Genomic DNA, 12,178 nt, shown 5'->3' with positions numbered 1-12,178 from the left:
AACTAGAGCATGGGGAAAGAAGAGACAATAGGAACTTGCTTAGTCCAGAGTGAATTCAGATATAGGCTTGAAATTTGTGAAATTCTGCAATATTTGAAAGACCATTTGGTTCAGTAGTATGGATTCCAAGTGTTTTATAAGGGGATCAACAAGCACTCCTGGGCTGAACCCCAGACAGCCTTTAAGATGCAATCGCAAGTTTAAAGAAGAGAAAGTGCAACATGCTGATAGAATCGAGTCAGGATATTCAGCCTGGTTCCACCAAGAAAAATCTCAGTTTGACAACATAGGAGTGCCAATGAAGAGAGTTTAAGTCACTTACGTTCCCACTTTAGGGTTCAGCTCTTTCAGATCATCAAGGGAAGGCTTCTGACCAATCAATTTTTTAAAGATAGCAAGTGGGAAAGGCACATAGACAGTGACTCTGTTGAACAGGGACAGCCCAAAGAGAATCCCGAACAGGAAATACTTGTTCTTCTCTACTGAAGGCTGAAAACGTCAAGAGAAACAAAAAAAAGAATTTGTTCATTCATTGATCAGTGGTGGTTCCACTGTGTGCCTGCATGTGTAGAAGCACAAGGGTGGGAGGGGACTACAACTGGACATGTTTGGGCTGCCCTCAAGTCCATCATTATCTATGTATGAGCCAACATTTGCATAAGGTAGACACACACCTGGACCAAGGTGCATAAGGCCCAAACAGTACAAATGTTAACCACAGAACAAGCTGGAAAAAGGTTAAATGTTCTGGACTGATACAGAAACTTCATGCCTGAATGTAGCTGTCTAGGTGGCCCAGAATGGGATGGTTGTCACCATGCACCCCTGCCTTGCACCCAAACTCCATGCTTGCCTCTAAACCAGGCCACAGAGCTGGGGTAGCACAGTGGTTAAGAGACTGAGCTGTGACTCAGAACTTCCTGGAGTTGAATCTTGCCTCTCCTATGAACTCACTGGGTAGCCTCAGGCAAGCCACCTTCTCTCAGTCTCAGCAACAGTATGGGGGTACACAGGACAGTCCTCGGCATCCACGGGGGTTCCATTCCCAGATCCTCCGCAGTTGCAGAAAACTGTGGATAATGAAATCAGTGGTCTAACCTGTATTCTGAAGCGTGAGGAAGTCACAACCTTTTTTTGGTTTTTGTGAAATCCAGAAGTGCCTACCAGAAGGCTTTAGCGGGTATTATGAGTCACTGGGGGGGCAAGCATGTGGCCTCCCTGCGACTCAGAGGACCTACCAGCACTGACCAGAGATAGGTCAAATCCATGGTTCAAACCTGCGGATAAAGAGGACTCACTATTTACTTCCTTTACGGGGTAGTTGCAAGGATCCAATCAGGATTTAAAAAACCACATGAAGTGTATTGCATACTGGCATGCAAATTTCTTGGTTTTAATTACAAACTTACCACAGGAGGAAACCACATTGGGGAATCCGGCTCACAGTACATAAACATTCCAAAATCTGGATGCGTCATCTCCTCAAACACATACAAAAAGAATTCCAGCAAGACCCCACCAGCTTCATATCCAGCCATCTCTCCTTCAAATTCAACCTGCAAACAAAACCAAGTCAACAGTGTAGCTGGAAACAGTGCTGTAGATTCTCCTGCCTCACCTAAGGAGGTCCTGGCAAGCAATCAACACTTGAGGACAGATTAGGCATGGGGGCACAAAGGACTTTTTATCTCCCAGTGACAACTAACACCTTACAGAAGCCCCAAAGGCCCTGTCTCTTTAGAGTTTCAGCAGTTAAACTTTTTGGACAAATCTTTGGGTTAAGTTAGTACGTCAAGATACTTTTATTTAAGCTGCTGCATGTATGGTAATCTGTGATACTCCGAGATCTTATTCATACATCATCTTGTTTTATTTTTACACTGGGGTGCATTCCATGCTTAGTAGTCAGTCATGACTAAGACTGCAGTCCTCTACACATTTTCCTGGGAGCAAGTCCTATTCAACTTCATGGGGCTTAATTCTTCATAGACATGCACAGGATTGCACAAGTCCCACAAAAGTGCCTCTTTAAGCACGGACTGTGCAGCTCACAGATGTTATAGAAACACTGACTGCCCTTGGGGGGGGGGAAGATGGTTTCCTGTCCCAAATCTAAATCTAAAAAGAATCAGGACAGACATCAGAAATGAGGGAGTGATGCTGTAATGGGATGAAGGGCAATTGCTCCCCCTGAAGAGCCACTACCAGTTAGCACAGTTAATACCAAACTAGATGTATCAGTGGCCCGAAGGCAGCTTCATGCATACAGTAAAATTTCGTGTCTCCCACCTTCATGAAAGTACCTTCGACAAAGTCACTTCGCTGGTCCACCTACCCAGTATTCTCTACGCCGACTTCCAGAGTTCAGAGAAAGGGTTGAGAGAGATGCCTGGGATTGAATTTGGGACCTTCCAAATACAAAGCAAGTTCTCTACCGCTGAGCTAGGGACCCTCCCCACAGACTCCTGACCCAACCCTGCAATAAAGACACAACCTCCTCTTTTGGAGGTTGCTGACATCTTCCAAAAAGAGTGATCCAAATGGATTTGCTCCCTGAATTCGGGGGGAATCTGGTGCTAGTTTGAACCCCCCCCCCCTTACACAAACGGAAGCCAGGTCCCATCACTGCTGTTGCAGCCTCCTCCTTCTCACCTGCCCAGTTGCTTCGGGAAACAGCTGGGTGGGCAAAGAGAGGGGAGGAGTGGAAGAGGCTCCCCTTCTCTTAGCTAAGCCCCATCACTGCTTCCTCCCTCCTGTACGACCACTCTGTCTGAAACACACACACACAATGGGTGGAGTGCTCTGGGCATGGTCCACTCAGCATGCTTCAACTGGGCTAGGTGGAACAAGTGGGAAGACATGGCAACGGATCTGTAAGTAAAAGAATGATTGGCGGGGTCTCTGCCTCATTCTCCTGCCTGCCCACCTGGCTTTCTTGCTGGGCAGGCGAGAAAGAAAATCATGTGGATCCAAACAATCTCATTTTCATTGAATTGGAAGGTACTCACAAGGTCCTCTAATCCAACCCCCTGCCTGTAGCAGGAAACCCAACTAGAGTAACTCCAGCAGGTGTCTGTCAAGCCTCTGCTTGAAGGTCTCCAGTGAAGGAGAACCCACCACCTCCCTTGGCAATCTGTCCCACTGTTGAACCACCCTTACCGTCCAGAATTTCTTCCTGGTGTCCCACCAGAACCTCCACTCTTGCAGCTCGCACTCATGTGATCTAGTTCTAGTTTTGGTCACTTGCTTACACAAGCGATCAAAGTAGCGCCACTGTGCTCCTGCTTCTTGTAGTTCCACCACTGCAGATGCTTGCAGAGGCAGAACTAGAGGAAGAGACAGGCTGCTGTGGCCCAGATCAGTGAGCAAGAGAGGACTGGAGAGCAGAATGAAGTGCTCAGTGGGTGGCAGTCCCGAAAGGGGGGGATATGCAGACACCGGGTGAAGGGCATCCATCTCCAGTTCACTGCTCCAAGAAGCAGCTGCAGTCATTCTAACAGGCAGGCCAGCCCCACCTTCCAGCACTGTGATAGAGTCCAGTTCACTTTCCCCAGTTGCCCAAAATCCACACCCTGTGCAACTCCCGACTGCGATTCCAGCCATTCCCAAGTTGTTTTGTCAACCAACCCCCCAGACTTTCACATTCAACGCCACATGCCGTAGAAGGCCAACATACCCTCAGCTCCTTTTTCAGGGAGGCATCGTCCACCCAATTCAGACGGTGCAGAGTGCTTTCCACAAGGTTATGGCGCTGCACCCGCAAAAGGAAAGCAGGCAACTTGGGGGCTTCTCCAATCCTCAGACAGTTGTCTTGAACTGTTTGTTTGGCTTTGCGCTATGCATTGGGGACACAAGGAAAATAGTGACTAAAAGGTGAGACTACATCTGCAACAGAAAAAGAAAGACTGGCTTCATATCATTGGGCTAATGTCACAGCAGTGGTTCCCAAACGTTTTCATGCCAGGACCCACTTTTTAAATTGACGCTATTGGGACCCACCTACCTCTACAAAACAAAGTTTTCACTTTTCCAGCAAGTCAAGCTTCTGTTTTTAATTCTTTTTACTATTGGGGGGGGGGGGAGAGAACACCACCTTCTGGAGCCTTTGCTGTGCTCCACATTCATCAGATCAGGACCATTCTGGCAGCTCTCCCTTCCCCTGCCTCCAATAAGAGCTGAGGCATAGCTGCCTACTTGTGAGTAAACATGCACATGTAGCTCAGTTTTGCTTTCCTTACAGCTCAATACATTTTCCTTGTCAGCTTGGGGGAAGGGGGACTTCTTTCTCAAGTGTTTGGGGTCTGCGTCCATTGGATCAGTACCATTCTGGTGGCACTGTGTGTCCCTAGAAGTGAACCAAGGCATATTTGCCTATTCATGAGTAAACAAGCATGTGCTGCTCCATTTCAGTTTCCATAGGGCACAATACATTTTACTTATCAGCTATCAGCATGTCAGATTCACAACCCACCAAAAACCAGGTCCGGACGTACTACGGGGTCCCAACCCACAGTTTGGGAATCACTGTCATGAGTAAGCTTCCATTGGCACAATCCCCCTCCCCAGCAATGTTCATTATGCTTTCAAGCGTTTTGCCACTTCTCACATCTCTGAAGCCTTCATAAGACTATGCTGGGCCATCACAGCCTTTAATGGAGATGGAAAGAACACAAGACAGCAAGGGACAACAGGAGTGGGGAGGCGAGATCTGCCACCTCTGACTCCCCCCTTTAGGGAACTGGGGTAGTGCAGGGTTTCAGCACATGGACTTGCCACCCATGCATCTAGTTCAGCTCTCCCTGTTCAATGGAACTAGTTTTCCCAAAACGATCAGTTTAGCATTAAAGACCATCTCCTGCAGAAGATCTCTTCCACTGAATCTCAAGTACATCTTGGATCAACTGCAATTTAATCAGGGCCAAATTGCACATTATCTTAAGCCTGACATTAGTACTAACAGGCTTTTCTTTTCTAAAAGCAGGTGATCCCTCCCTCCCTCAACCCTATGGCAGTATCCATTTCGATCAGCCCCCTGCAGTTGCTTTTGCCAAGGAAAAATGCTTCTATCAGGGGGCCTGACCCAGACCAGGACTGCGGCAGGGAAGGGAGGGTAAGTTAAAAGTGTGAAGGGCCCTAATTGAGTGGATATTTTAGAACAGCAATAGTAGCATTCATACCCATCATCCTCTTCGTGATGGCTTCACATAATCTGGCCCTCCGTGGTGCTTAGAGGCATGTGCTGAATATCCCTGTGCGAAGCCCTGCTTTCAAATAAATCCATCTTGAAAGACACCAACTTACCCGTCTTATAAATGGGACACAACACCAAGAGACAGCTTGCCTGGGCAAGCAAAGAAATGGACAACCCTCCCTGCTGCCACCTTGGCAAGCTTCCGCATCTGCCATAACTACAGACAGGCTGAACAAGTTCACCCAAGGGAAGCTGGATGGGGTAGATGACCAGCAACCCAAGCTAACCATCCTGCTGCAACGCCCGTCCCCTCTAATGCCAAGCTAATCCTACTGCTACCAGCTAGTTTTACTCAGTTCATTTTTCCATGTTTCCCCACCACTTCGACCGCTTGCCATTCCACAGCAGCATGGGGGGGGAGGGGTGGCTGGGAGAAAAGCAGCCAAGTCAGCCAGTCTCCTCCTTGCCACCACTGACTCTTGGTTCAGCCAACAGGGCTACCTCTTATGTACAGTGGACAAAGGCACATCTCTGCCTACCAATCCCCACCTCATAATATGACACAGTAGCTCTACTCTTGCCTGATTTCACAATACGCTTGTCTGCCACCAAGGCCTTCTGCAGGCATCCCAATCATAAGAACTGGATCCTGTACCTTGAAGGCATGCGGGAGGAGTAGTCAACCCTAGTGGGCAAATATGATCCTACACCTTGCATAATCTGTACATGGAGAGGCTCATTTAAATTATTCCATAAGGGGTAGAAGAAAAAAACCACTCATAAACCATGGCAAATACAAGTTGGGCAGCCCTTATCCAAAATGCTTGGGACCAGAAGCATTTTGGATTTTTTCCCCCCATACTTTGAAGATTTCTTCCATATTTTGAAATACCTAATGAGATTAGACTTCGGCCCCATCTCCAAGATAAACACAAAATTCATTTTCATATACACCTTGTACACATAGCCTGAAGGTAATTCTGTACAACATTTTTAATAAATTTGTGCAACTCATCACATGAGATCGCGTGGAATTTTCCATTCGTGGTGTCATGTTGGCACTCAAAAATGTTATGGCTTTTGGAATACTTTGGACTTTGTAATTCTGGATAAGGGATGCCCAACCTGTCCATCACCCTAGGTCAGTGGTTCCCAAACTTTTTAGTACCAGGATCCACTTTAAAAAAATAAAATGATATTCTATCAGGACCCACCTAGGTTTATCAGACTCTTAAAGAGAGATCTAGAAAGAAATAATATTTTATTTATTTAATTTATTAGTAACAATACAGGAAAAAAATAAATACCCTTAAACATTTCTCTCTCTGTATTTATCCATGCTTGTGATCTGCAGGAGCTGAGCTCTTTGCAGAGTAATTAGCAGCTACAGTATTTGGTTTTGAATAGGCTCGGTGCTTAAGGCAATTCGTTATCTGATCTTTCCATCACCCTTTGGTGATGCACCAAAAATCAGGCTGTGACACACCTGTGGGTTGCAACCCACGGTTTGGGAACCACTGCTCTAAGTTCAAATTAGAGAAGACAGCAAGAAAAAACAATATTTAGATCTCATGTCTTACCATTTGTTTTATATATGAATCCCAAAAGAATATTACCATCTTGGATATTGGATCAAAGACAAACGGATAACGGACAAATGAGACAGGATGCTGGTCCTTTGGGACAGGTGTCTTGAAAGGAAAGAATGGTGTAGAAGAGATCTCTTGTTCAAAAAATGCATTCATTCACATAGACATGCTTACTTTTCATCTTTTTGCCCCAATGCATTAAAAACATTTTCCACGGCAAGGAAACCAGGTTTACCATGAATTTTCCTCATATTTGGGGACAAGAAGTATATTCTTGAGAACGTATACGTTTTCCAACAGACAGGACTCACTTTTAGCCTTCGTCTTCAACCATCATGCTAGAGAAGTCAAGAATCTCCTCCCAGCCTCCATTCTGCTTTAAAGCAGAGAACAGGGAAGTGGGATTGGCTCTGCAGGATATACAGGCATCCCCCCTTATCACAAATTCTCCCCTCCATTGTGCAAATGAACTGCCTGTCTCTGAATGCATCCCCTCCTGTCTGGCTATCTCAGTGCTATCTGCAAACATTAACAAGAATGTTAAGTTTGAGGGCTGAATGCTAAGCATTGTTTTAGCCCTCCAACCCACTTCCTGTTAAGGTCTGCAGAGAGCACAGAGAGAGTGAGACACAAGGGACAGCAACAAGAGGGCTGCATTCAGAGACAGACAAGCCATTTGCATGAGGGATTTATGGAATGCTTCTAGTAGCGTTCGTGCTATATGAGGTTTTCGGTATCTGTGGTGGCAGCTGGAACTTTTCGCCTGTGGATACTGGGGACACCTGTATCATCAGGTTGAGTTTTGCTCTTCCATTCTCCCACAGGAAATGTAACCATTAGGAATGGAAGACTAGAAAAAAGAAGGGGAGGGGAAGATGGTCTCCATTTGTCCGTCAAGCCGAACAGAAGATCAACGCAAAAGGTGAGGCCAGCATCAGCAAGCATGATGGTGGTCTGCTGCAGATTCAGCAATGTCCTCCAGATTCTCTCTTGAGGAAAAGAGGAAAGGTACTCATGGTCTTCGGCAGGATGTCTCAGCTAGCCTGGGTTTCCAAGATCTCCAGACAGAGCTGGGAAAGATTTCTGCAAAACCATTCGGCGTAGACAATATGGACCTAGATGGGCCAGTGGTCTGGTTCAGCATAAAACGGTTTCACAGGTCAAATGCTGTAATCCCCTCCCCTGAACCACCACAAGAGGAAGCACCCTCTGAACTTTCCTTTTCCCCTTCTAGCATGGCTTTCCTTCATTAATCCCCAAGGTGCTCTTACCTCTGCCACAGGGGGACACTGTGACTTAATCAGCCACAGATGTTTTAGCTAAAAGGTGGTTTATTTTTGAACTTTGCTTCCAATCTCAAGCACAGAAAGTAACTCTTTAGTTTTAATTCCCCTAATCATTCCCTTGTTTTCATTCAGCAGCCTGCCTGACCCTCTGTGCTATCTCCCCTTGCCTCCTTCAGCCTTCCCAAGCCAGGGCTACTCATTGGCTTGTTTGTGTATGTATGGGGGAGTAAAAGAGGGGAGAGCCAAGTTCTTCCATGTTTTTCCCCCCTCTCCCAGGTAATCCAGCAAGGAAGGCAATCAACTGAAAGAGACTAAGCCTTTTCGCCCAGACAGAACACAGCCCCAAATTCATGTTTCTGGTGGCAGCGATTCCCATGTCATGTATGTCAGAGCAGGCTGTAGATGCTTCTCATCTAAAGTGATAAGGTCATCTTCATGAAGGAGAGGCTGATTTCTTTTCAACACTGCTTAGAAATCACCACAGATGATATTACAAGAAGGAGGCGAGGAACCAGCCTAGGTCAAAAGGGAAACCCAAACATTGGCCCATCAAGTCCAGTACTGTCTGCTCCTGGGAGTAACTTTAAGACAATGATTTTCAACCAGTGTGACACAGCACTGGTGCCCTGAATGGTCCATAGGTGTGCCGTGGAAATTTGGGGGAGGATCATTTATTAGTAGGGCCAATGGGGGATGTGAGCCCCCACCAAAACAGCAATGTGTGTTGTCAATTGCCAAAAAAATCTGATGGTGTGCCTTGGTAATTTTGGTGCCATGTCAGTGTGTTATGAGATGAAAAAGATTGAACCACTGCTCTAAGACCTCACAAAGAAGTCCTTCCCAATGCAGCTATCAAAGGTGTTTTAAACTGGAGCTGCAGGAAAATCAAACTGAAGATCTTACAGAAAGCATGTGCTCAACCACTGAGCTTAAAAGGGCTCTTAAGACCTAAAGAAGCCATTTGCACACTTAACCCTTATCAAAGAGAGACTGGAGAGCTCCCCTATCATGGACTGGAGGCAACATGGAATGCTTACAACATTTTCACTCCAAAGGTACCATCTTCTTAAATCTTCAATGTCGATCCTCTTGGGGACTTCTTCTATGTAGAAGTTACTAAACGGTACTTTGTAGTTAGTCTTCTTGTTGACCTGGAAGGGCAACAATAGTTGAGTCAAGTTCCTTCTGGATCTTGGACCCAGGATCAGCATGTCTTCGCTGCTCAGGTTTAGGAGGGATCAGACAAACTTACCTTGTATAAACGTTTCAGCAGCTCCAGAACAGGGATCACTTCCTGGCACTGGGGGTATATATAGTAATAGGGCAGCTGCAATATTACAGCCTTCTTTAGCATCTGAACGATTCTGTCCAAAAGAGAGGCTGGCAACAGTGACCAGTACTTGTCTGAAAGAGAGATCACAGAAAGCTGCCTTACTCTGAATAAGACATTAGTCTATGCAGATTAGTATTAGTAACACAGAGTGGTAACAGGTCTCCAAGGCTTCAGACAGGAGTTGTCGCACCCCCCACCTACCCCCAGGAAGGAGGAACAGAAAAGCCTACAGCACATTCTTAATTTCTAACACATAGCTTGGAGATTTGGATAGCAAGAGAAGATAACCAGATGACCTGAGCTCACCTAGAATGTCTAAAGAGCGCTTTTTCATGTTGCTAACCGCCTTGGCAAAGGGGATGGCCAACGACTTCAGGTTCTGAGCTTCAAGAGCCACAGAGCATTCAGGCAGCAGCAAGAAGCTAGAAAGTGCCTCCTGGTGAGGAGAATCCAGTGGAAGGGCAGGAATCAGGTGGTTTAGTAGAGAGAAGGAAATCTGCAGCCAAATTTGGAAAATAGTTTAGTCACATGCACATACACACACAGCCTGGCAGAAATGGACTCATGGGCTGGCAGACAGTAATATACATCAATAAATTAGTTTATGTACCCAAAGATGTCCCTCTGTCATTTTGTGAGGACATTTCTCTTCTCCTCCCTCAATTGTACCCATACATCTAACATCTCTTCCCTGCCCACTCCAGGTATCAAATGAAACAGATCCTAAACCAAGAAGTTTGTGTTGCGACAGATCTGTCTTTCCTCCAAGTTGCTGCGAATCTAAGCCTTCTGTTGCTGAAACAAGCCGACCTGGATCATCTTCTAGACTCCACTGCCAATGGACATTTCTTTCTACCCTTCCTGCCCTCCTGAGCCTTCAAAAATTTTGCCAAGAACCACCCACACCCACTTAAGCTTACCCGAGTAGTAATAGGGACTAGAAGTTTGGCATCTCCCAAAACAAACCCTTTTATCAGCACAAATAAACTGCTCATTAACTATGCAGGGTACTCACTACAGTCAACATCAAAGTTACTATAACTTTTTTTTACCCTGCCAGCAATCCAGTCCGTTTTGGTAAGCTCTGCAAGGACTTTTCCTGCTCTTTGTAGATCAACCATTATGCAGCAGCCGGTTTCCAAAGCAGACCTGAGGGTTGACATATGACTCATTTACTACTAGTTCTCTACACAAACTCTGCCAGCCTCCTTTGTTAACTCCCAACTCATACTACTTACCTTGGCTTCAAAAAGCTCGCTGTTAAACAAGATGGGGAAGAAAATATTGTTTCGATTTCCCTATTTAAAAAAAAGCAGAAAAATTACAGAAAAGGAACAGCTCTCCCAATCAGAGAGTGGGTGGGAGTTTACTGCAATCTTGTGACTGGTCCTTCTCCAAATAAGATGCGTACAACATTCTAGGGCGACCTGCACTACAGAAATACTCAGGTGGGAAGATAGAATTACTCAGAATAATTACCCCAGCAGAACCAAAGAGAGCAGCTACCATTTGAAACCTCAGAACCCTGATGTCATGGCTTTGCACTCCCCCCTCCCCCAAGAAGGCAAGAGAATAAATGGTAACCTTTTGGCTGTCCGCCTCATTTCACTTTCTGCTGTTGACGACGTCCATTTCTCAATCAGCACCCTGTCCACCTGGCTTATCTTTGGCATGGTTTCGATAAAGGGGGAAGGTCTATCGCCACGTGTGGAGGTCTTTTAAGAAGAAACAAAACTTTTGTAAAAAAAGTTACAGAACTTTTGTGAAAAAAAAAACTTTTGATGTATGATGCCCTCTTGTACAGGGCATCATTTACAGCACAAGTCACAGCTAATTAAGCTTCTAGTGGTAATGGTCATCTCAAGGGTTTCCCCTGCTAACTGGGTAAGAGACACTTTTTCAAGTGGGTGCTCTTTTATTTAGCCGGGGAAGAGTAACTGGCCCTCCTCACCCCAGCAGTGGCTGTTTTCTAGTGGCTGTTTGCTGGTGTTCTTTCGCATCGTTTTAGATTGTGAGCCCTTTGGGGACAGGGAGCCATCAGCCATTAGTTATTTGATTTTCTCTGCAAGCCACCTTGCGAACTTTTCATTGAAAAGCGTTATATAAATACTGTTAATAATAATAAGGGTTGAACATATTCATCTTACCAATCTCATGAAGTCAGCCCAGAATTATTATCCTATAGTTCAGATGGTGTGGGGCAGGAGCAGAGATTTTGACTTGCGTAAAACCATTTAGCCAATGAATGTTTGAGACGAGATGTCACCAAGGCACACGGGACCCACAGAACTGAACAGTTAGCCAAACCTCACACGACCCCACGCTATTCCCTGAACAAGCGGCTGTCTTTCAAGTGTCCTGAATGCAATAGGGTTTAAAGGGAAGGCAAGCAACCTACCTGCTTCTTGAGCACGCTGGCGAAACTGACATATGGTCCAGCAAAAATCTGTTTGACTTGGACACCCAGCAATTCTGCAACAAAGTGAAACTGGTTAGCCCTAACTGCTCAGTATGCATTGTTTACAATGATCGTGGAGTTTGTGTCTCTTTTTCTATCTGCTGAAATCCTCTCTCAAATCTTACCAGGACACTTGAGCTGATTGGCCAAGACGTGTCACTTGTATCTCTCCTGCAACTCTAATTTTTTTTTAATACTTTGCGTTTTTATAGCATTTTGAACGTGCAAAGTGCTTTGCATGTATTATCTTGGAGCAATACTTACAATAACCTCATAAGTTACAGTATTAAGACTCTGTATTCAAGATTAATCCAAGTTTAA

General features: G+C 45.5%; 1 protein-coding gene across 1 annotated transcript in view; it reads right to left on the bottom strand.

Moving 5' to 3' along the window:
- LOC136655342 (probable E3 ubiquitin-protein ligase HERC6) overlaps positions 1-12,178 on the bottom strand; it is a 32,152-nt gene that overhangs the window by 8,077 nt on the left and 11,897 nt on the right. Inside the window, exons 8-18 of the mRNA XM_066631712.1 lie at positions 11,798-11,871; positions 10,984-11,114; positions 10,638-10,697; positions 10,452-10,548; positions 9,706-9,895; positions 9,319-9,470; positions 9,104-9,217; positions 6,772-6,882; positions 3,677-3,835; positions 1,410-1,556; positions 323-489 (exon numbers count right to left, since the gene is read on the bottom strand). Coding sequence (XP_066487809.1) covers positions 323-489; positions 1,410-1,556; positions 3,677-3,835; positions 6,772-6,882; positions 9,104-9,217; positions 9,319-9,470; positions 9,706-9,895; positions 10,452-10,548; positions 10,638-10,697; positions 10,984-11,114; positions 11,798-11,871 — 1,402 coding nt within the window. The remainder of the gene's footprint in view (positions 1-322; positions 490-1,409; positions 1,557-3,676; positions 3,836-6,771; positions 6,883-9,103; positions 9,218-9,318; positions 9,471-9,705; positions 9,896-10,451; positions 10,549-10,637; positions 10,698-10,983; positions 11,115-11,797; positions 11,872-12,178) is intronic.

This window comes from Tiliqua scincoides, chromosome 6, assembly GCF_035046505.1.
Source record: "Tiliqua scincoides isolate rTilSci1 chromosome 6, rTilSci1.hap2, whole genome shotgun sequence".
Taxonomy (NCBI): domain Eukaryota; kingdom Metazoa; phylum Chordata; class Lepidosauria; order Squamata; family Scincidae; genus Tiliqua; species Tiliqua scincoides.
Note: the sequence above shows the minus strand (reverse complement) of the source record. Positions and strands in the feature narration are given on the sequence as shown.